Source organism: Salmo salar, chromosome 15, assembly GCF_965601325.2.
Source record: "Salmo salar chromosome 15, fSalSal1, whole genome shotgun sequence".
Taxonomy (NCBI): domain Eukaryota; kingdom Metazoa; phylum Chordata; class Actinopteri; order Salmoniformes; family Salmonidae; genus Salmo; species Salmo salar.
This window is the reverse complement of record NC_138305.1, coordinates 46,199,034-46,219,493: the sequence shown is the minus strand read 5'-3', so window position 1 is coordinate 46,219,493 and position 20,460 is coordinate 46,199,034. Positions and strand designations below refer to the sequence as shown.

The following is a 20,460-nucleotide window of genomic DNA, read 5'->3' as shown; positions in this document are numbered from 1 at the left end:
TGCCCGTCTCGAAAACAGTACGCCCATAAGCAGACGCAGCGCAGGCCCCCCTTCATCCATAGGAGAAGGTAAACATGTTATTTCTGGCCACCGTGTTAGGGGAGGAGCCCGGGCTATACAACCCCAGACCAGGCCAACGGGCACCTGTGGATGAGTTCATCATGGAGCTCTGCCAACGCCTCGGAAGTAACTGCCCCCACGGAGCACCCAGGAAACGAGCCCCAAAAGACACAGCACCCAGGAAACGAGCCCCAAAAGACACAGCACCCAGGAAACGAGCCCCAAAAGACACAGCACCCAGGAAACGAGCCCCAAAAGACACAGCACCCAGGAAACGAGCCCCAAAAGACACAGCACCCAGGAAACGAGCCCCAAAAGACACAGCACCCAGGAAACGAGCCCCAAAAGACAGCACCCAGGAAACGAGCCCCAAAGACACAGCACCCAGGAAACGTGCCCCAAAGACACAGCACCCAGGAAACTAGCCCCAAAAGACACAGCACCCAGGAAACGAGCCCCAAAGACACAGCACCCAGGAAACGTGCCCCAAAGACACAGCACCCAGGAAACGAGCCCCAAAAGACACAGCACCCAGGAAACGAGCCCCAAAAGACAGCACCCAGGAAACTAGCCCCAAAAGACACAGCACCCAGGAAACGAGCCCCAAAAGACACAGCACCCAGGAAACGAGCCCCAAAAGACACAGCACCCAGGAAACGAGCCCCAAAAGACACAGCACCCAGGAAACTAGCCCCAAAAGACACAGCACCCAGGAAACTAGCCCCAAAAGACACAGCACCCAGGAAACTAGCCCCAAAAGACACAGCACCCAGGAAACTAGCCCCAAAGACACAGCACCCAGGAAACTAGCCCCAAAAGACACAGCACCCAGGAAACTAGCCCCAAAAGACACAGCACCCAGGAAACGTGCCCCAAAGACACAGCATCCAAGGGCTAGACCCAAATGCAACTGTTTTGCATTGTAAGGACATGTGTGTCCCAATTAGCAGCCATGCCTTTAGCACTGGATAGTCAGCAGGAATGTTGCCTAAACACAGCCTATTTTAATGAGAAAGCCCTGGTGTTCTGCTGCTGATCCTAACTGCACTATAGGAATCATCAGTTTTGCGAGCCAAGCAGCATGCAACAAAGACATATCCTCATGACCCTAAAGCTGTCACAACCGAGAGAGGAGAGACAGAGCTTTCCACAGGGTTCGCCTCCAACCGAAAACACAGAGCTAGCTGAACGAAGCCAACTGAACACTGGTGTTGAGGGCATAAGAATGGAGCAGCATTCAGATCTATGCCTAAATGTACCTTTTCTCTCCTCTCCCTCGAGGGTTGAATTATTTGTGTGGACTGAACAGAGCCTGTGTTTCTGACTCCGTAGCTAGGAGACTCAGGAACACTTTTAAGTGATTTAATTATCTTTCAAAGATCGTCTAAGCACAGAAACAGAGGTCAAGGCTGCCCTCCATCTCCTTGCCCTTTCTCTTTCAGCCAGGGGCTTCTTAGACTGTTGCTACAGAGCACCAAAGTATGGAACACAGCTTAGCCAATCAAAAGGAAGAGCAACTGATCTCTGACCAATCATAAGAGGACTCCATCTTCCTTCCAGATGAACTGTGTCCATCGCCTATCGGGACAGTGTATAATATATAGCAGGTTACACTACAGGCAACTAACACCTCTTTCACTGACATCTCAAATAGAGCATAAAACATTCATGTTATACAAGTTACATAAGGACTTGTTAGCACTAGTTGTGTTAGTAAGAGAGGAACTCAGTCAGTTGTACTTCCTGTTCAACTAACGCTCTGCAACATGCAATCAGTGGTGTAGTCATCTGCTCCCTCCCACTCCTGCACCACCCTTTCTTCCCATCAGCTGTCTCACTACACCCCCCAAATCCTCCTCCAAATCAAACCCCTCCAGTCCAGCTCTACTCACTGCTGAGGATGATCTGAGCGCGACTGATATTCTGCTGCAGTTGGAATCAGCTCACTCAGGGAGCAGGCATGTCTGTGGACGCCTGGAGGGCCTTCCTCTGTCTCTACAGTGCCAGCACCAAACAGCAGCAGTAGTCTCTCCCCCTCACAGAGGAGCAGAAGAGGGCTGAAAGAGATCTGAGGCAGCAGGGTGTGGAGCACCAAACAGGACAGCACCCACCCTGGACTGGGACACAAATCTAAAAACAGCAGGCCCTGGTCCCTCTCTCGCTCTCTGATCACACTGCTCTCAATGTCTGGTCTCTCCCTCTCTGGTCTCCTTCCCTGATAAGTACAGTGTTGTAGTCTCTGGTAGGCACAGTGCTGGGGTTTCACTCTCTGGGCCGTGCAGGGCAGCTGTTCTGTCAGTGTTAGTAGTAGTAGTAGCAGGCTGGCTAGCTGGAGAACCTCTCAGCAGCGTGGGTTATTACGGCAGTATGGTGCCAAAGAGCATGAGCTCATCAACAAAAAGTGAGGCAGGCAGTAGGGACTCACGTCACAGCAACCTCCATCTCGACTGGCCCAGTGACGCAATGGGGTTGACATGGTGGCATGAGTTAAGAAAGCAACACAGCAGACACCCTGAGACACGGTGGAGGGTGTCAGTGTCCAACCCCCTTACTCTCTCTGTCTGCACTCGTTTAAAAAGGCAGGGCCTTTAGCTGCAAAAACAAACTTCTTTTGGCTCAGGGATGCAGCTTGTTTCTATGACGGGCAACAGTAGGCCACACAGAACCACAGCTCCCGCGTTGTTCTCACACTGAGGAAGTAATGGTAACAGACACACTCGCCCTGTATTCTGCTCTGTCAACAGGCCATCACAACACGGTATTTATACCCCCAAAAAGGTGCCCATCAATAAATCTACCACTGGTCCCTCACACCATGCTGCCAGGCTGGGCTGTGTTGCTAGGGGTGTAGTGGGCAGAACGGGGGCTGCACAGGGCAATGGGTGGAGGTTTAGGGGGCCAGGGGACCCCCCAAAGAGAGGGACCCCACTGTGTCGAGTCAGACTGTGTTCAGCTGTTTGTCCCGGGGCTCAGATGGCCGTCTGTCAACATGAAGACCCAAACAGAAGCTGTGGAGTTTGTTACAGGACCACGTCTGAAAACCACTTTCCCTCTGCCTTTCAACTTGGTGCTTTGTAGCCTTACATGGCCCTTTCTCGCACACTGCCTCATTTCTCTTATGTCTCTTTTTCCTCTCTCTCCAGCAATCTGTCAACAGCCAGATGAAAAGGAGGGGATTACAGCCAGACCAGAACACTGACCGGCGCCCAGCGGCCTGACCGGACCTTCAGTCCAGTCCTTTTTTACCCATTTTAGGAGAGCAGAGAGAGGGAGGTAGACTGAGGACATCTGTCTGTATGGGCCTCTATGGGTTACAGAACATGACCGACACACACAGAGGGAGCTCAGGTCAAAGCCCAGAACTAACGTCCCTACTGCCCAACACATTCAGCACCACACTACAGCTCTTTGACTTGGGGATCAATGAGGTTGGACCTAGACATGGGGAGAACACAGTTGCTTTGGTGTGACCTGAGGAGGGTCACAGACAGGCTCCACCAGACTGATGTGTATTACCAGAAACCCTCGACCTTCCAAACATCACATGACCTCACCAGACCACAAACACTGCCTCGTCTCTGACGGTAACCGATCAATCCTTTGTCTTGGCGTGCGCACACACACACACACACACACACACACACACACACACACACACACACACACACACACACACACACACCCACACACCTTCTCGGCAAAGAGGACGAGAAACACACTCCCAGTGCTGTTCTGTTGCTGTTCTGACAATGGTTCAAATTACAGCACCTGGGGCTCCACGCTAAACACAGAAAAGGTGCAGTTTGGTTTGGACCGGCTGGTTTCTGGGTAAACCAAATTTCACATTTCCATACAGACAGTCAGATAGCTCATAGTTAGAATATGTACTCATCTGTCTGTCTGCGGGATACAACACCTCATCACAGGGCCTAAACAGAGGAAACATGAACTCTGAACCCATGACGTCCCTGATCTCCAGGAGTCCGCTCTGCCCTTTGTCCTGTGGCTCAGTCACTCATTTAGTGTTTTATCTGACTGGGAAGGAAGGTGACAACAGCCATTTATTTTAGAAAAGCCCACATGCCACACAATCTCAGGCAATAGCAGCACGGTAAGCAGAGACAGCTCTGGTGTCAGTGTCAGCCTAGCTCCGACTGCCTGCCATGTGATTCCCAACCACACATTTCACTCTGCTAAAATTAGACCAGATACTATAGAGACCCTAGAAACTCTAGGGATATAGGGAGAGAGGAGGGCTTTCTGGAAGTACAGTAGGAGACACGCATGTGCACATATAAAGCACACACACACACACACACACACTCATTCAAGAGAAAGAGCTACACACTTACACCAAAGGCAGTAAAATCCTGCACTGCCAGCAAAAGACAGAATCCTCCCCCTGCGTTTTTCTTCTCTCCTCCTCCCAAGCAGCAGCATCCGTTTTCCAGTGGAGGAACAATGGCGAGAGAGAGGCAGGATCAATCACAGTGCAGAGAATGCAACAGAACAGACAGCAGCTGGATCTACATTCAGCACAGGCCACAGGCAGAAGAGGCCTCAGTCAATCATGTCAACACTGGATTTAGCTAGCGGTGAAATAACAAGTATTATAAAAAGATAGCGTGAGTCCATTCCTCTCTTGTCCGGTGATGAACCCCAGTCCTGGGAGTGAATGATGTTGAGCCTCGTGTCATGGAAGGCTTATCTTGTCTAAAAGGGACACCTAATAGAACAGGAGTACCATCACATTGGATGATAAGAATAACACTGGAGTGCCTCTGCACAGTTCTACATACAACCAACAGGAGGCAGAGAAGAGCAGAAAATCACATCCATATCTTAACTACAGTTCTCAAAGTGCCTCTCAAACAAAGTTGCTCACGAACAGGGTTGCTGTAACTCAGCTGTAGCCTGTAACCGAACCTGTGTAAGTGTTCAGCTCCTCTCTGCACACCCCTGACGAGAACTACTGCACACAATACATGTTTCCATCTCAGTTAAGGACAAGTATAGGAGAAAGCTTGGCTGCACTGGGCCTCAGTGGCGTGCCTTCAGTGGCGTGCCTTCAGTGGCGTGCCTTCAGTGGCGTGCCTTCAGTGGCGTGCCTTCAGTGGCGTGCCTTCAGTGGCGTGCCTTCAGTGGCGTGCCTTCAGTGGCGTGCCTTCAGTGGCGTGCCTTCAGTGGCGTGCCTTCAGTGGCGTGTCAGCCTGTTCCAGCCCTCTATGGTCGCTGAAACCCCATCCAGTCAGGCCTATCCAACACCATCAGGCCCCATCCGGCCCCATCACTGTGCTGGACTGTGCTGCTGTAAACAGCTTACTGAACACAAATGGGGCTCTGACTGAGGCTGGGCCAATTAGTGTCCCATCGTACCTCGCCTCGCCTTTTCCCTCTGCCAGCCTGGCAGGGCTTTGGTAGGGCCAGCATAACACTCTCTGCGTTATAAAGCCCGTGGCGCTCCAGCTCCCAGCCTCCATCCCAGTCTAGCCCATATGCAGCCTCAGTCTCGGCTCCAGAGCAGATCCCCTGCCGCGACAACCAGCCTCAGCCTCCAGCACCAAGTCTAAGCCCCCAACCAAACACAGGGGAATTCTGCAAACTCAGCACTGGAGGAGTTCAGCAAAAAAGAATAACAGCTAACAACCCCCCTTCTCTAACGAGGGGAGAAAGAAAAACAAAGGAGAACAGCAGAGCGAGAGAGGAGGATAGAGAAGGGAAGGAAGGAGAGAGGAAGAGGGCGTCTGAGAGAAAAGCCCTTGGTTATGTCGTTATTAAGACAGCTTAGACTACAAACGTTGTTGCAAACAGACAGGGGAATTGGCGAGGACTGACACATCCTCACTCGCTCCCTCTCTCACACATACATGCACACGTTGAGGATATCCTTAGACTCCTTCAAAGTGCAAGCAGACCCCAGGGTCTCCTCCTGTCAGAGGCAGGCTGCAACAGGCAGGCTTTGATAGTGTGAGAACACCCACACCGCTGGAAATGTCATCACCATTCCCATAATCGAGCGCATCACTATTGGGTAATTAATACAGGCTAGAAAAGTTCAGTGAGAACCAAGCATTCAGCCTCAGGGAGAGATGAGGGCTAGAGGTCACTGGGGTAAACAGAGCCAGATACACTAGTCAGGGGATAAGCTAGTCGGGGACAAAGAGCTGAAGGACAGGGGGAGAGTCGGAGAGGGTGACAGGTAAGCGACAGGGGCAGAGGCAAGGAGGGAGGCAGGGTAAGGGACAGGGGTAGAGGCAGGGTAAGGGACAAGGGCAGAGGCAGGGTAAGGGACAAGGGCAGAGGCAGGGTAAGGGACAAGGGCAGAGGCAGCTAGGATATGCAATGTTCAGGGTTCTCATAACAACTGTGTTAAATATCATACTAATTTACCAAGAGATCTATATTTTTTGTAGCTGTCAATATACCGCCACACACCAATGCTGGCACTTAGACGGCACTAAACGAGCTATATAGGGCCGTAAGCCAACAAGAAAAAGCTAATCCAGAGGCAGTGCACCTAGGTGCCGGTGATTTTAACGCGGGAAAAATAAAATCCGTTTTACCTACCATACTTTCCGGACTATTGAGTGCACCTGAATATAAGCTGCACCCACTGAATTAAAAAAAATATATATATATAGTATTTTGAACATAAATAAGCCGCACGTGTCTATAAGCCGCAGGTGCCTACCAGTACATTGAAACAAATGAACTTTACACAGGCTTTAACGAAACACGGCTTGTAACAAAAATAAAAAATTGCAGTAAACAGTTGCCTACCAAGAAAGTCAGTCGTCACTATCCTCCTCCTCCTGTGCACTGAAACCACTGAAGTCATCTCCTTCCCAAAAAAATTGAAAGTGGGAAAAATCCATATATTAGCCGCGTCATTGTTTAAGCCGCGAGGTTCAAAGCCTGGGAAAAAAGTTGCGGCTTACAGTCCGGAAATTACGGTAATTATGATAAGTGTACAATATTACGTAAAAATAAAATGTACATTACCGTGCAGTTTACCTATAAAAAACGGTGAAGTAGACATACTTGGTATTCATGTCACAAAATCTATAAATGAGCTCTCCACAATGAATTTCAATAGAAAACTTTAAAAAATAGACAAGATCATGCAACTATGGAGAGGTAAACACCTGTATATTTATGGAAACATTTCATTGACTAACTCCTTAGTCATATATCTCAGTTTACTCACTCATGGCGCTGCCTACTCCTGATTAGTTCTCAAATCATATGAGCCAAAAATATTTTGCTTTATCTGGGACGCTAAATCAAATCAAAGTTTATTTGTCACGTGTGCCGAATACAACAGGTGTAGGCCTTATAGTGAAATGCTTACTTACAGCCTCTAACCAATAGTGCAAAAAAACGTATTAGGTGAACAATAGCTAAGTAAAGAAGTAAAAAAAAACAGTAAAAGACTGAAAAACAGTAGCGAGGCTATAAAAGTAGCGAGGCTACATACAGACACCAGTTAGTCAGGCTGATTGAGGTAGTATGTACATGTAGATATGGTTAAAGTGACTATGCATATATGATGAACAGAGAGTAGCAGTAGCGTAAAGAGGGGTTGGCAGGTGGTGGGTGGCGGGACACAATGCAGATAGCCCGGTTAGCCAATGTGCGGGAGCACTGGTTGGTCAAGCCAATTGAGGTAGTATGTACATATGTACATGAATGTATAGTTAAAGTGACTGTGCATATATGATAAACAGAGAGTAGCAGCAGCGTAAGAGGGGCTGGGGGGGGGGCACACAATGCAAATAGTCTGGGTAGCCATTTGATTACCTGTTCAGGAGTCTTATGGCTTGGGGGTAGAAACTGTTGAGAAGCCTTTTTGTCATAGACTTGGCACTCTGGTACCGCATGCCATGCGGTAGTAGAGAACAGTCTATGACTGGGGTGGCTGGGGTCTTTGACAATTTTTAAGGCCTTCCTCTGACACTGCCTGGTGTAGAGGTCCTGGATGGCAGGCAGCTTAGCCCCAGTTAAGTACTGAGCTATACGCACTAGCCGAGCAATTTCCGTACCAGGCAGTGATGCAACCAGTCAGGATGCTCTTGATGGTGCAGCTGTAGAACCTTTTGAGGATCTCAAGACCCATGCCAAATATTTTTAGTTTCCTGAGGGGGAATAGGCTTTGTCATGCCTCTTCACGACTGTCTTGGTGTGTTTGGACCATTCTAGTTTGTTGGTGATGTGGACACCGAGGAACTTGAAGCTCTCAACCTGCTCCACTACAGCCCTGTCGATGAGAATGGGGGCGTATTCGGTCCTCCTTTTCCTGTAGTCCACAATCATCTCCTTTGTCTTGGTTACGTTGAGGGATAGGTTGTTATTCTGGCACCACCCGGCCAGGTCTCTGACCTTCTCCCTATACGCTGTCTCGTCATTGATCAGGCCTACCACTTTTGTGTCGTCTGCAAACTTAATGATGGTGTTGGAGTCGTGCCTGGCCATGCAGTCGTGGGTGAACAGGGAGTACAGGAGGGGACTGAGCACGCACCCCTGGGGGGCTCCAGTGTTGAGGATCAGCATTGCAGATGTGTTGCTACCTACCCTCACCACCTGGGGGCGGCCCATCAGGAAGTCCAGGATCCAGTTGCAGAGGGAGGCGTTTAGTCCCAGGATCCTTAGCTTAGTGATGAGCTTTGAGGGTACTATGGTGTTGAATGCTGAGCTGTAGTCAATGAATAGCATTCTCACATAAGTGTTCCTTTTGTCCAGGTGGGAAAGGGCAGTGTGGAGTGCAATAGAGTTTGCATCATCTGTGGATCTGTTGGGTCTAGGGTTTCTGGGATAATGGTGTTGATGGGAGCCATTACCAGCCTTTCAAAGCACTTCATGGCTACGGACGTGGGTGCTACGGGTCTGTAGTCATTTAGGCAGGTTGCCTCTGTGTTCCTGGGCACAGGGACTATGGTGGTCTGCTTGAAACATGTTATTACAGACTCAATCAGAGACATGTTGAAAATGTCAGTGAAGACACCTGCCAGTTGGTCAGCACATTCCCGGAGCACACGTCCTGGTAATCCGTCTAGCCCCGCAGCCTTGTGTATGTTGACCTGTTTAAAGGTCTTACGTCGGCTACGGAGAGCGTGATCACACAGTCATCCAGAACAGCTGATGCTCTCATGCATGCCTCAGTGTTGCTTGCCTCGAAGCGAGCATAGAAGTGATTTAGCTCGTCTGGTAGGCTTGTGTCACTGGGCAGCTCGCAGCTATGCTTCCCTTTGTAGTCTAATAGTTTGCAAGCCCTGCCACATAAGACGAGCATCGGAGCCGGTGTAGTATGATTCAATCTTAGCCCTGTATTGACGCTTTGCCTGTTTGATGGTTTGTCGCAGACAAGACGGGTGGGTTGAGATAATTAAATATAAAAGCACTAAACCTCTCTAAAAGCTTCACTCATTCAAAAGTTTTATTTGAACCCTAAATGGTTCAAGTAGATTACTAAGAAAAGCTCATCCATTGCTTAAAAATTGTATTTTTGCCTTTGTGCAGATTGCCATGTCTCATTTTCGATTAATTGAAAATGATACTTTTTTCAAAGTATCTCTCTTTTTCAAACAAGCACTGCAAAGCTGGCTCCAATTTCAATTTCATCCCCCTGAAAAGATACAACAAATATTATGGCTGAAAGAACTGTATTTATGGGAAAGATATTTGAAAACAGTATGTTGTTTTTAAATGATATTGTAAATTGGAATGGTAGAGTTATGTCTTTCATGGAGTTTTCCGAATTGCATGGGAACTCAATCCAAGATTACAACCAATTGATTACAGCATTACCCCCAAAAATGGAGGAGGAGGTAGGGAACTGGTCTGTCTGCCCAATATAAAGGATCAAAACTGACAGAGGAATAAAAACGGCATAAATAGGAAACTATACCAGTTTCATGAGGACCAGGATGTTGACAGCTGTGCCATACAGATTGCAAAATAGTTGGGAAGAGATTTTTGATGTACCGATTCCACGGTACAGGGTGTATGAGTTGATATATAAAATGACGCAAGATTCAAGACTTCATGCTTTTCAGCTAAAATTATATGAAATTCTTGCCACCAACAAAATGTTGAATATTTGGGGCATACAATCATCGAAGCTCTGCAGATTTTGTTGTGAGGATACAGAATCAAGACCATTTCTTTTGGTATTGCCCTCAGGTAGCATGTTTTTGGTCTCAGGTTCAGGAATGGCTGAAAATGCATAACATTTATGAAAAATGTACCCTAGAAATAGTACTGTTGAGAGACTGGGTCAGTCAGTTACAAACACCTCTTAGTAAAAGTATTTATCTTCAACTCACAATCTATCTAATCAAATAGAATCCACGGACTGCATGTATTTTAAACATCACAGCATAGTTGAAAGATATATGGTGTATAGAAAGCCGCATGTGGAATTGGAGACAAGTGGGAGTGGAGTTGCTGGGCGGGGGATAGAATGACGGTCAAAGATAAAAAGCTTAAAAAATAAAGTCAATATAAAACATAACAAAAAGTAAGTTTGAATGACACTGAGGGGCAGTGTTGTTACAGTTAATGCCGGATTGCCTGAGGCTGATGCCGTGCAGGTGTTCGTACACATGCAATATACACACGCTCTCATTCACGGACACACACGTAAATAGTGCCATACATGCACTAACATATTCAGTTGGCCTTGCTGTGATTTTTGTTGTCCTTGATGTCTTTTGTTTTTTGCTTTGTTGTTTTCTGTTTTTCCTTTGTCTTTTTTATATTTTGTTGGTTGTTGGTGCATTTGAGGGGGGGGGGGGGGGGGGGTCTTGAGGGGGAATGGAATTATTGTATTTATTTATTTTCTCGGGGGGGGGCCCTTGGATGGTTTAGCGGCAGCTCTTGGGGAACTATGGGGGGAATCTTGGAGGGTTGGTGGCCTGGTGGTTGGGAGCTTGGGCTGGTGGCTGATGGATCACTCATTCGGGTCCCTGTTTTTGACCTTGTGGGAGAACTGTCAACGTGCCCTTGAGCAGGGCGTTGACCCTGGTTGCTTGTGTGTGTCGCTTTGGATGGAAGTCTGTTAGATGACTAATGTAATGTAGTTGAGTGGCTTCACTGCAAGTATATTGTATACTTTAAATATTCAATAAAACGAACTAAGTCCATCGACAACCTCATCGCCAAAGCGACGTACATGCATATCCCAACCAGAAGCCATGGATTACAGGCAACATCCTCACTGAGCTAAAGGCAAGGAGTGGGACTCTAACCCGGACACTTATAAGAAATCCCACTATGTCTTCCGACGAACCATCACAGGCAAAGCGTCAACAAGGGACGAAGATCGAATCCTACTACTCTGATGTTCGTCAGATGTGGCAGGACTTACAAACTATCACAGATTACAAAGGGAAACCCAGCCACGAGCTGCACAGTGACACGAGCCTATCCGACAAGCTAAATGCCTTCTATGCTTGCTTCAAGGCAAGCAACACAATCATGCGTGAGAGCACCAGCTGTTCCAGTTGACTGTGTGATCACGCTCTCCATAGCCAATGTGAGTAAGACATTTAAACAGGTTAACATTCACAAGGCCGCAGAGCCAGACGGATTACCAGGACGTGTACTCAGAACATGCGCTGACCAGTTGGCAAGTGTCTTCACTGACATTTTCAACCTTTCCCTGACCCAGTCTGTAATACCATAAACTATCAAAATAAAGAAAGTCGCACCAACGTTTCAACATCATTGTGCCTTCCTCAGGGTGCTAGTCAGCACCTCCACACAAACTATTATTCTGGGTGTGCGCCAGCTCATGTTTTTTTTTTTACCAGTCTAATACCTACATGTTTTAACAAGACCACCATAGTCCATGTACCCAAGAATGCCAAGATAACCTGACTAAATGACTAATCACCCTGTAGCACTCACATCTGGAACAATAAAATGCTTTGAAAGGCTGGTCATGGCTCACATCAACACCATCATCATCATCCGTTATCAGAGGAAGGCCCTAAAAATTGCCAAAGACTCCAGCCACCCTACTCATAGACTGTTCTCTCTGCTACCGCACAGCAAGCGGTACCGGAGCGCCAAGTATAGGTCAAAAGGCTTCTTAACAGATTCTACCCCCAAGCCACAAGACTGCAAAACAATTAATAAAATCGCCACCGGACAATTTACATTGACACACTCCCATCGCTTTTGTACACTGCTTCTACTCTGTTTATTATCTATGCATAGTCACTTCACCCCCACCTACATGTACAAATTACCTCAACTAACCTGTACCCCCGCACACTGACTCGGTACCAGTACCCCCTGTATATATTTTCTTAACTCTTCTTGAACTGCACTGTTGGTTAAGGGCTTGTAAGTTAGCATTTCATGGTAAAGTCTACACTTGTTGCATTTGGCGCATGTGACAAAGTTTGATTTGATCAGTCTAAAACTGCACATACACTGCTGCCATCTAGTGGCCAAAATCTAAATTGCACCCGGGCAGGAATAATACATTACGACCTTTCTCTTGCATTTCAAAGATGGTACAAAAAAATACAAAAGAATGGTTGATTGTTTCTTTGTATTACCTTTTACCAGATCTATTGTGTTATATTTTCCTACATTCCTTTCACATTTCCACAAACTTCAAAGTGTTTCCTTTCAAATGCATATCCTTGCTTCAGGGCCTGAGCTACAGGCAGTTAGATTTGGTTGTCATTTTAGGCAATTTTTTTTTTTTAAAGGGGGCGGATCCTTTTTTTAAGGACGTGTAAGTAAGCATTTCATAGTAAGGTCTACACCTATAGTATTCAGCGCATGTGACAAATACAATTTGATTTTGATCCCAGACACTCTGGACCCACTCCAGTTCGCATGCCGCCCCAACAGATCCACAGATGACGCAATCTCCATTGCACACCACAGTGCCCTTTCCCTCTGGAACAAGAGGAACACCTACATGAGAATGCTGTTCATTGACAACTCAGCGTTACACACCATAGTGCCTTCAAAGCTCATCACTAAGCTAAGGTCCTTGGGACTGAACACCTCCCTCTAACTGGATCCTGAACTTCCTAATGGGCCGCCTGAAGGTGGTTATTGTTAACTCTAGGCAACACATCCATCACACAGACCCTCAACACGGAGGCCCCTCAGAGGTGCGCGCTTAGTCCCCTCCTGTACTCCGTTCACCCACGACTGCTTGGCCACGCACGACCCCAACACCTTCATTAAGTTTGCTGACGACACGACGCTGGTAGGCCTGATCACCAACGACAATGAGAGCCTATAGGGAGGTGGTCAGAAACCTGGCAGTGTGGTGCCAGGACAACAACTTCTCCCTCAATGTCATTAAGACAAAGGAGCTGATCGTGGACTACAGGAAACGGAGGGCCGAGCACGCCCCCATTGACATCGACAGGGCTGTAGTGGAGCAGGTTGAGAGTTTCAAGTTCCTCGGTGTCCACGTCATCAAGAATATATCATCGTCCATAGTCATGGAGAGCACAACAGCGCCTCTCCTCCTCAGGAGGCTGAAAAGATTTTGCATAGGTCCTCAGATCCTCAAAAAAAAAAAAAAACAGTATATATACACCTCAATTATCTCGTACCTCTGCACATTGACTCAGTAATGGTACTCCCAGCTACAATATTTTCTACTCCCTATATAACAATGTTATTTTTACACATTATTTTTTATTATTTATTCACTGTGTATTTTTTCCAAGTGTCGCTATTTATGTGTATACTTTTTTTCATATCTCATCTTCAACTCTGCATTGTCGGAGAATGACCAGTAAGAAAGCACTTCACTGTTAGTCTACACCCGTTGTCTACGACGCATGTGACAAATAAAAGTGTATTTGCTTTGAAACCTGGATTCATTCATAAAGACTTGGTTAAATAGCTTCTGAACTTCAGTCAGTCTTATTCCAGTGGCAAGGAGACTATAAAACAGTAACTTTCCCATCAGAGAAGAGATTGGGTGCAGTGTGCGTTGAAAAACAACAACCGTCGGATCTCTCAAAATGACTGATGATCCGCTCTGCAATCATATTACCAACAACCAAACACACCTCTCTCTGTCCCAGGCAGCCAGCCCTCATTGAGGAAATATCACCAGAGCTACAGTGTGTATATTACTCAGGCGTGGTGGTGGAGATTACAGGAAAGCTATTCACATTAGACGCAGTGGCTCATCGCATCCGTCAACAAATTAAGCTAAGGCAGCGCAGGCAACCAGCATAATCACAGTCTGTTCCAAGGCCACTCTATCTGAGGTAACTCTGTGGGCTGGGCTCAGCAGACTGCTGCTTGGAGAGAATACAGATACATTGTAGCTATCCCCCCCCAGAACACTGCCAGGCCAGCCGCTTGCTAGCCTTTCCTCTGATTAATCATATCTGGAAAACAGAAATGGCCACCACTGAAAACAATGCATCATTTGTTAGCAATAAGTAAACAGTTTGACTAAAAGGCCTAAACAGCCTGGTGAGAGATACTAGGCTCAGTGTGACTGCTGTTATGTGGAATCCCTGAGGGCCTTGTCACAAGTTGTTGCAGCCACAGAGGGAGGTGGTCAGGAACAGGGCCTTGATTGAGCCCCTCACTAGGCCCCTGCTCCAGAACCAGACTTCCCCAACACACACACACACACACACACACACACACACACACACACACACCTCCCAAGACACACATCAGAACGTCTAACTGCATCCAATTTTACGAGAGCAGGTCCTCAGTAAACATTTGACCTCACTCTGAGGACAAGAGTCATTCTACCAAACCAATATAAACAGCGGATCAAAAAGAATTAGACGGAAATCATTTCTTTGTATTTTTATTCCCCCCCCTCACCCGACCATATTCAGCTTAGTGAAGCAAAAAATTCTGCAAAGTGAGGCAAAACATTGATGAGTCATCTGTGTGGACTGTAAACACAAAAATATATTTTTAAAGTGCCTTGGGCAAATGTCTGGTCAAGTACTGTAGTTTTAATGTGACGCTCAACTGTGATGACATTTATAGAGGGTTTCGCTCTACCTCTTGGGTCCTGCTTAAATCCACCAATACCTAGTCACGTTAACCAGTGTGTCTGAGTACAGCACTCCAAGGCTAACCCTTGCCCAGCTTCTACACCAGCCAAGAGCTGTGCATCCTTGCCCACTAAACATCCAGGACACCTCTCACTACGACTACTTGCAATGGGTGTGGCAACAGGACGGCAACAGGCAAGAACACCTCTCATTTGTCAAAACACCAAAGAGAGCTGGATATCTCAGGTCATTACAGCAGATATTCTTCGTCGGTCAGCAGAGCTCACCCTCACCTGTGTCCTGAGAGTTGAGCACCTCCAGGGCATGCATCATGGCACTGGCGAATACGTTGGCATCCTCCTTGCTGCCAAAGTTGAGTCCGTAGACCTGCCTGGCATCGCGCCACTGGTGGAAGGTCTGTGTGGCCTGGTTGTACTTGAGCCCCTTGGGAATGGCACAGTTTATTACCACCTGGAGAAGAATAGAAAGGGGGAGAGAGAGGGATGGTTTTTGAGATGGTTTTGATAGCTAATTTCAATTCCTTAGAGGAGTACTTGTGATGCTCAAAACAATTATCAAATCAAATTGTATTTGTCACGTGTCGAATACAACAGGTGTAGGTAGACCTTAGCGTGAAATGCTTACTTACAAGCCCTTAACTCTATTGTTGGTTAAGAAAATATTTACGAAATAAACGAAAGCAAAAAATATAATAATAAAAAGCAACAATAAAATAACGAGGCTATGTACACGGGGTACCGGTTAGTCAAGGTCATTTGTACATGTAGTTAGGGGTAAAGTGACTATGCATAGATAATACACAGCGAGTAGCAGCAGTGTAAAAACAAAAAGGGGCCGTGTCAGTGCAAATAGTCCGGGTGGACACTTGATGAATTATTCAGCAGTCTTATTGCTTGGGGGTAGAACCTGTTAATAAGGAGCCTTTTGGACGTAGACTTGGTAGCAGAGAGAACAGTCTATGACTTGGGTGACTGGAGTCTGACAATTTTTTTGGCCTTCCTCTGACACCGCCTAGTATATAGGTCCTGGATGGCAGGAAGCTTGGCCCCAGTGATGTACTGGGACGTACTCACTCCAGTCTGTAGCAGCTTACGGTTGGATGCCGATCAGTTTCCATACCAGGCAGTGATGCAACCGGTCAAGATACTCTCGATGGTGCAGCTGTAGAACTTTTTGAGGATCTGGGGGCCCATGCCAAATCTTTTCAGACTCCTGAGGGGGAAAAGGCATTGTTGTGCCCTCTTCACAACTTTCTTGGTGTGTTTGAACCATGACAGTTTGTTGGTGATGTGAACACCATGGAACTTGAAACTCTCAACCCACTCCAGCCCTGTCGATGTTACCGGGTGTGTGTTCGGCCCACCTTTTCCTGTAGTTCACAATCAGCTCCTTTGTCTTGCTCACGTTGAGGGAGAGGTTGTTGTCCTGGCACCACACTGCCAGATCGCCGACCTCCTCCCTATAGGCTGTCTCATCGTTGTCGGTGATCCGGCCTACCACCGTTGTGTTGTCAGCAAACTTAATGGTGTTGGAGTCGTGTTTAGCCATGTAGTTGTGGGTGAACAGGGAGTACAGGAGGGGACTAAGCATGCATCCCTGAGGGGCCCCAGTGTTGAGGATCAGCATGGCAGGTAAGGGTTGCCTTCCCTTACCAGCTGGGGGCGGCCCGTCAGGAAGTCCAGGATCCAGTTGCAGGGGGAGGTGTTTAGTCCCAATGTCCTTAGCTTAGTGATGAGCTTTGAGGGCACTATGGTGTTGAATGCGGAGCTGTAGTCAATGAACAGCATTTTCACATAGGTGTTCCTTTTGTCCATGTAGGAAAGGGCAGTGTGATTGAGATTGCGTTATCTGTGGATCTGTTGGGGCGGTATACGAATTGGAGTGTACCTAGGGTTTCCGGGATGGTGTTGATGTGAGCCATGACCAGCCTTTCAAAGCACTTCATGGCTACTTTCATGAGTGCTACAGGGCGGTAGTCATTTAGGCAGCTTACCTTTGCTTTCTTGGCACAGGGACTATGGTGCACTTCTAGCGAGAAGGATAGGGAGAGAGAGTGAGATGGTTTGGATAGCTATTCTGAAGTACTGCGAGGACTACTTAGGTTGTGCCGGGGTGGTGTGGCGGACTATGCTTTGGCAAAGTGGGTGGGGTTATATCCTGCCTGTTTGGCCCTGTCCGGGGGTATCGTCGGACAGGGCCACAGTGTCTCCCGACCCCTCCTGTCTCAGCCTCCAGTACTTATGCTGCAGTAGTTTGTGTGTCGGGGGGCTTGGGTCAGTCTGTTATATCTGGAGTATTTCTCCTGTCTTATCCGGTGTCCTGTGTGAATTTAAGAATGCTCTCTCTTTCTGTCCCTCTCTCGGGGGACCTGAGCCCTAGGACCATGACTCAGGACTACCTGGCCTGATGACTATTTGCTCTCCCCAGTCCACCTGGCCGTGCTGTTGCTCCAGTTTAAACTGTTCTGCCTGCAGCTATGGAACCCTGACCTGTTCACCGGACGTGCTACCTGTCCCAGACCTGCCGTTTTCAACTCTCTAGAGACAGCAGGAGCGGTAGAGATACTCTCAATGATCGGCAATGAAAAGCCAACTGATATTTACGCTGACCTGTTGCACCCTTGACAACCACTGATTATTATTATTATTTAACCCTGCTGGTCATCTATGAACATCTTGGCTATGTTCTGTTATAATCTCCACCCAGCACAGCCAGAAGAGGACTGGCCACCCCTCATAGCCTGGTTCCTCTCTAGGTTTCTTCCTAGGTTCTGGCCTTTCTAGGGAGTTTTTCCTAGCCATCGTGCTTCTACACCTGCATTGCTTGCCGTTTGGGGTTTTAGCCTGGGTTTCTTACAGCTGATGTAAGAAGGGCTTTATAAATACATTTGATTGACTATTTGTGTTGCTCAAAACAAGTGTATCGTGACTACAGGTAAGGAGATGTATGTTTTTAGAGCTCATAAGAGTCATACATTACAGATAATACAACCTCAGTCAGTCTACTACCAATGTTCCCTCAGAGCTGTGTGAATGCGCGCAGCTCCCCACAGACTGCCGTGCAGAAGAAAAATGAGCCCGCTACGGTTTCCCCCCATTAGTTAACACTCAACGTTTTGCTCTACTGCCGGAATTGTGTTCGAATCAACACAATATTAGCCACTTTCAGTATAATATACCGAAACAAAACAAACTAGGCAAGATTTAGTATGCAAAACTAACTGTGCAAGAGATTTTCTTGTAGGCAGAGCGCATTGGAGTAGGATTCAATTGCATTGACAGACTCAGGCCCGTACTCTACACAGACCGGAGCGCCATAACCAATCAGAGCTGAAGTAGGCCTATATACACAAACAGCCATTGCCGTATCACTTTGAACTGAACTGAGTTTAGTCTACAGTATGAACGGTCGGGAGTAAATGTGCTTGTTTTGAGATCAAAGTGAGAGCTGCATGTAGCCACGTTCATATTCTTTGGTAGTCAGTTATTAGCCCAGTTATAACTCATTTCTAGTCAACAATGGGAGAGCGGTTTCTTCCAATGAGAGCAGAAAATGTGTGTATTTCTAGCCATCTTTGAACAGTGAGTCAGCTAAAGAGCTTTTTATGTCTTAAAGGGAAAGTGTTGTATTTTGAGACGATCTTGAATAAGCTAAGTAGCCAATAGGCAGAGAACGGGAATAGTAATGAATTTTATTTTGTAAAGTGGTCTCTTGCCTCAAACATTTTCAGTCACCTTGTCTGAAGGACAAGTGGATAAACAGCTTCATGACAGGCCCTGCATGTTTTTTTTGTGTCATGGAATGTAGGCATTGAACACCACACATTGGATGATAGAACAGCTATTTCCATGTTAAAATGTTATGGGATGCATTTTCTCCATTGTTTTTGATGGTAGGCCACTCTGGTAGCCCTACATTTCAGTCAAATAGCCACAGTAGCCTACTTGGCCACTGTTAAAACTGTAACTTAAAGGGGGGTACCTAGTCAGTTGTACAACTGAATGCCTTCAACTGAAATGTGTCTTCCGCATTTAACCCAACCCCTCTGAATCAGAGAGGTGCGGGGGCTGCCTTAATCGACATCCATGTCTCGGGCGCCCGGGGAACAGTGGGTTAACTGCCTTGCTCAGGGGCAGAACGACAGATTTTTACCTTGTCAGTTCGGGGATTCGATCCAGTAACCTTTCGGTTACTGGCCCAACGCTCTAACCACTAGGCTACCTGCGAAGCGGGTACAGCCTCAGTGTTCACAGTAAACGTGCGCCGGAAGTTACACAGGACTTTCGCAACATTCAAGTTCGCGCTCAGCAGATTTTTTAGGAGGGAACATTGACTATCACCACACTTACTACAGTAAAGTATAAGTGACCTTGAATGATAAATGTGGTTATTTAACAGCTTAGTCTTCAGGTCAGGGAAACATTAGCACACCTTTCATAAACAAATGGAGGGTATCGAATGAGCTGCGTTCAGCTCACAAGCAATCATTCACAGCTTGAGGCAGTTCTTCACTTCAAGGTACTTCTTCACTTCTAGAATGCTAAGGTTAGCGAAAAGCCGTAGGGAAAGAAATACCTAGAATATCCGCACCAAGTTCATTTCAAAAATCTATAATTGAATTAGAACATTCCTTTGGCTCTTGAAAGTGAAGATGTGATGGTTTCTCACTTTTTTTCCCTTTAGGCAGCCAGGCCAGAGATTTATATAATCTGTTCTATAATTTATTGTTGATGAGCACACTGAGGCACACAGAAGAGCAGAGAAAACGAAACGGGTGTCAGTTCGACTCCAGCCCGAGAGACACAGCATACAAACAGTTAAACTAGCCCCTATCAGAAATCAGCTGTAGTGTATCCTGGCCAAGAATCACTCTGGACCCCTATTAGACTTTAAACGAGTCAGGCTTGGAGAGGCATTCAAGGCATAGCTATAGATTTTACTGCTGTTGTCACCAATTGAAAAAGAGTCATTGCAAAGGGAAAAGTAGCCTATAGATGCTGCAATTGAAGGATAAACTGAATGTGCTGGTTCTTGGTCATGTTTTTCGGTTTCATATTGCATTCTTCAAATAGAAATGTTCTCTGAGGGGCCAACGCCACAACCAGACAGATAGTGGGGAGAATCGGCAAGAGAAAGACTAAACAGAAGCAGACAGGAAGCAGTCTCAGTTGGATAATAATAAGAGCCATTAAATCTTGAAGCATGTTGCATTTATCCTGTCTCATATGAGATAGAAGTCAATAATCACATCAAGACTAAATCACACAGTGTGTGTACTTTTGAACTTCTCTGCTCATTATGAGAACCCAGAAATCCATCAAAGCCTAATTAATACGCTACAGGATTATGAAGATTCAAGTCT

At 46.8% G+C, this 20,460-nt stretch overlaps 1 protein-coding gene across 1 annotated transcript in view; it reads right to left on the bottom strand.

Annotated features, from left to right (window-relative positions):
- enah (ENAH actin regulator) overlaps positions 1-20,460 on the bottom strand; it is a 115,969-nt gene that overhangs the window by 56,184 nt on the left and 39,325 nt on the right. The window contains exon 3 of the mRNA XM_082961484.1: positions 15,371-15,548. Within this exon, the coding sequence (XP_082817610.1) occupies positions 15,371-15,548 (178 nt within the window). The remainder of the gene's footprint in view (positions 1-15,370; positions 15,549-20,460) is intronic.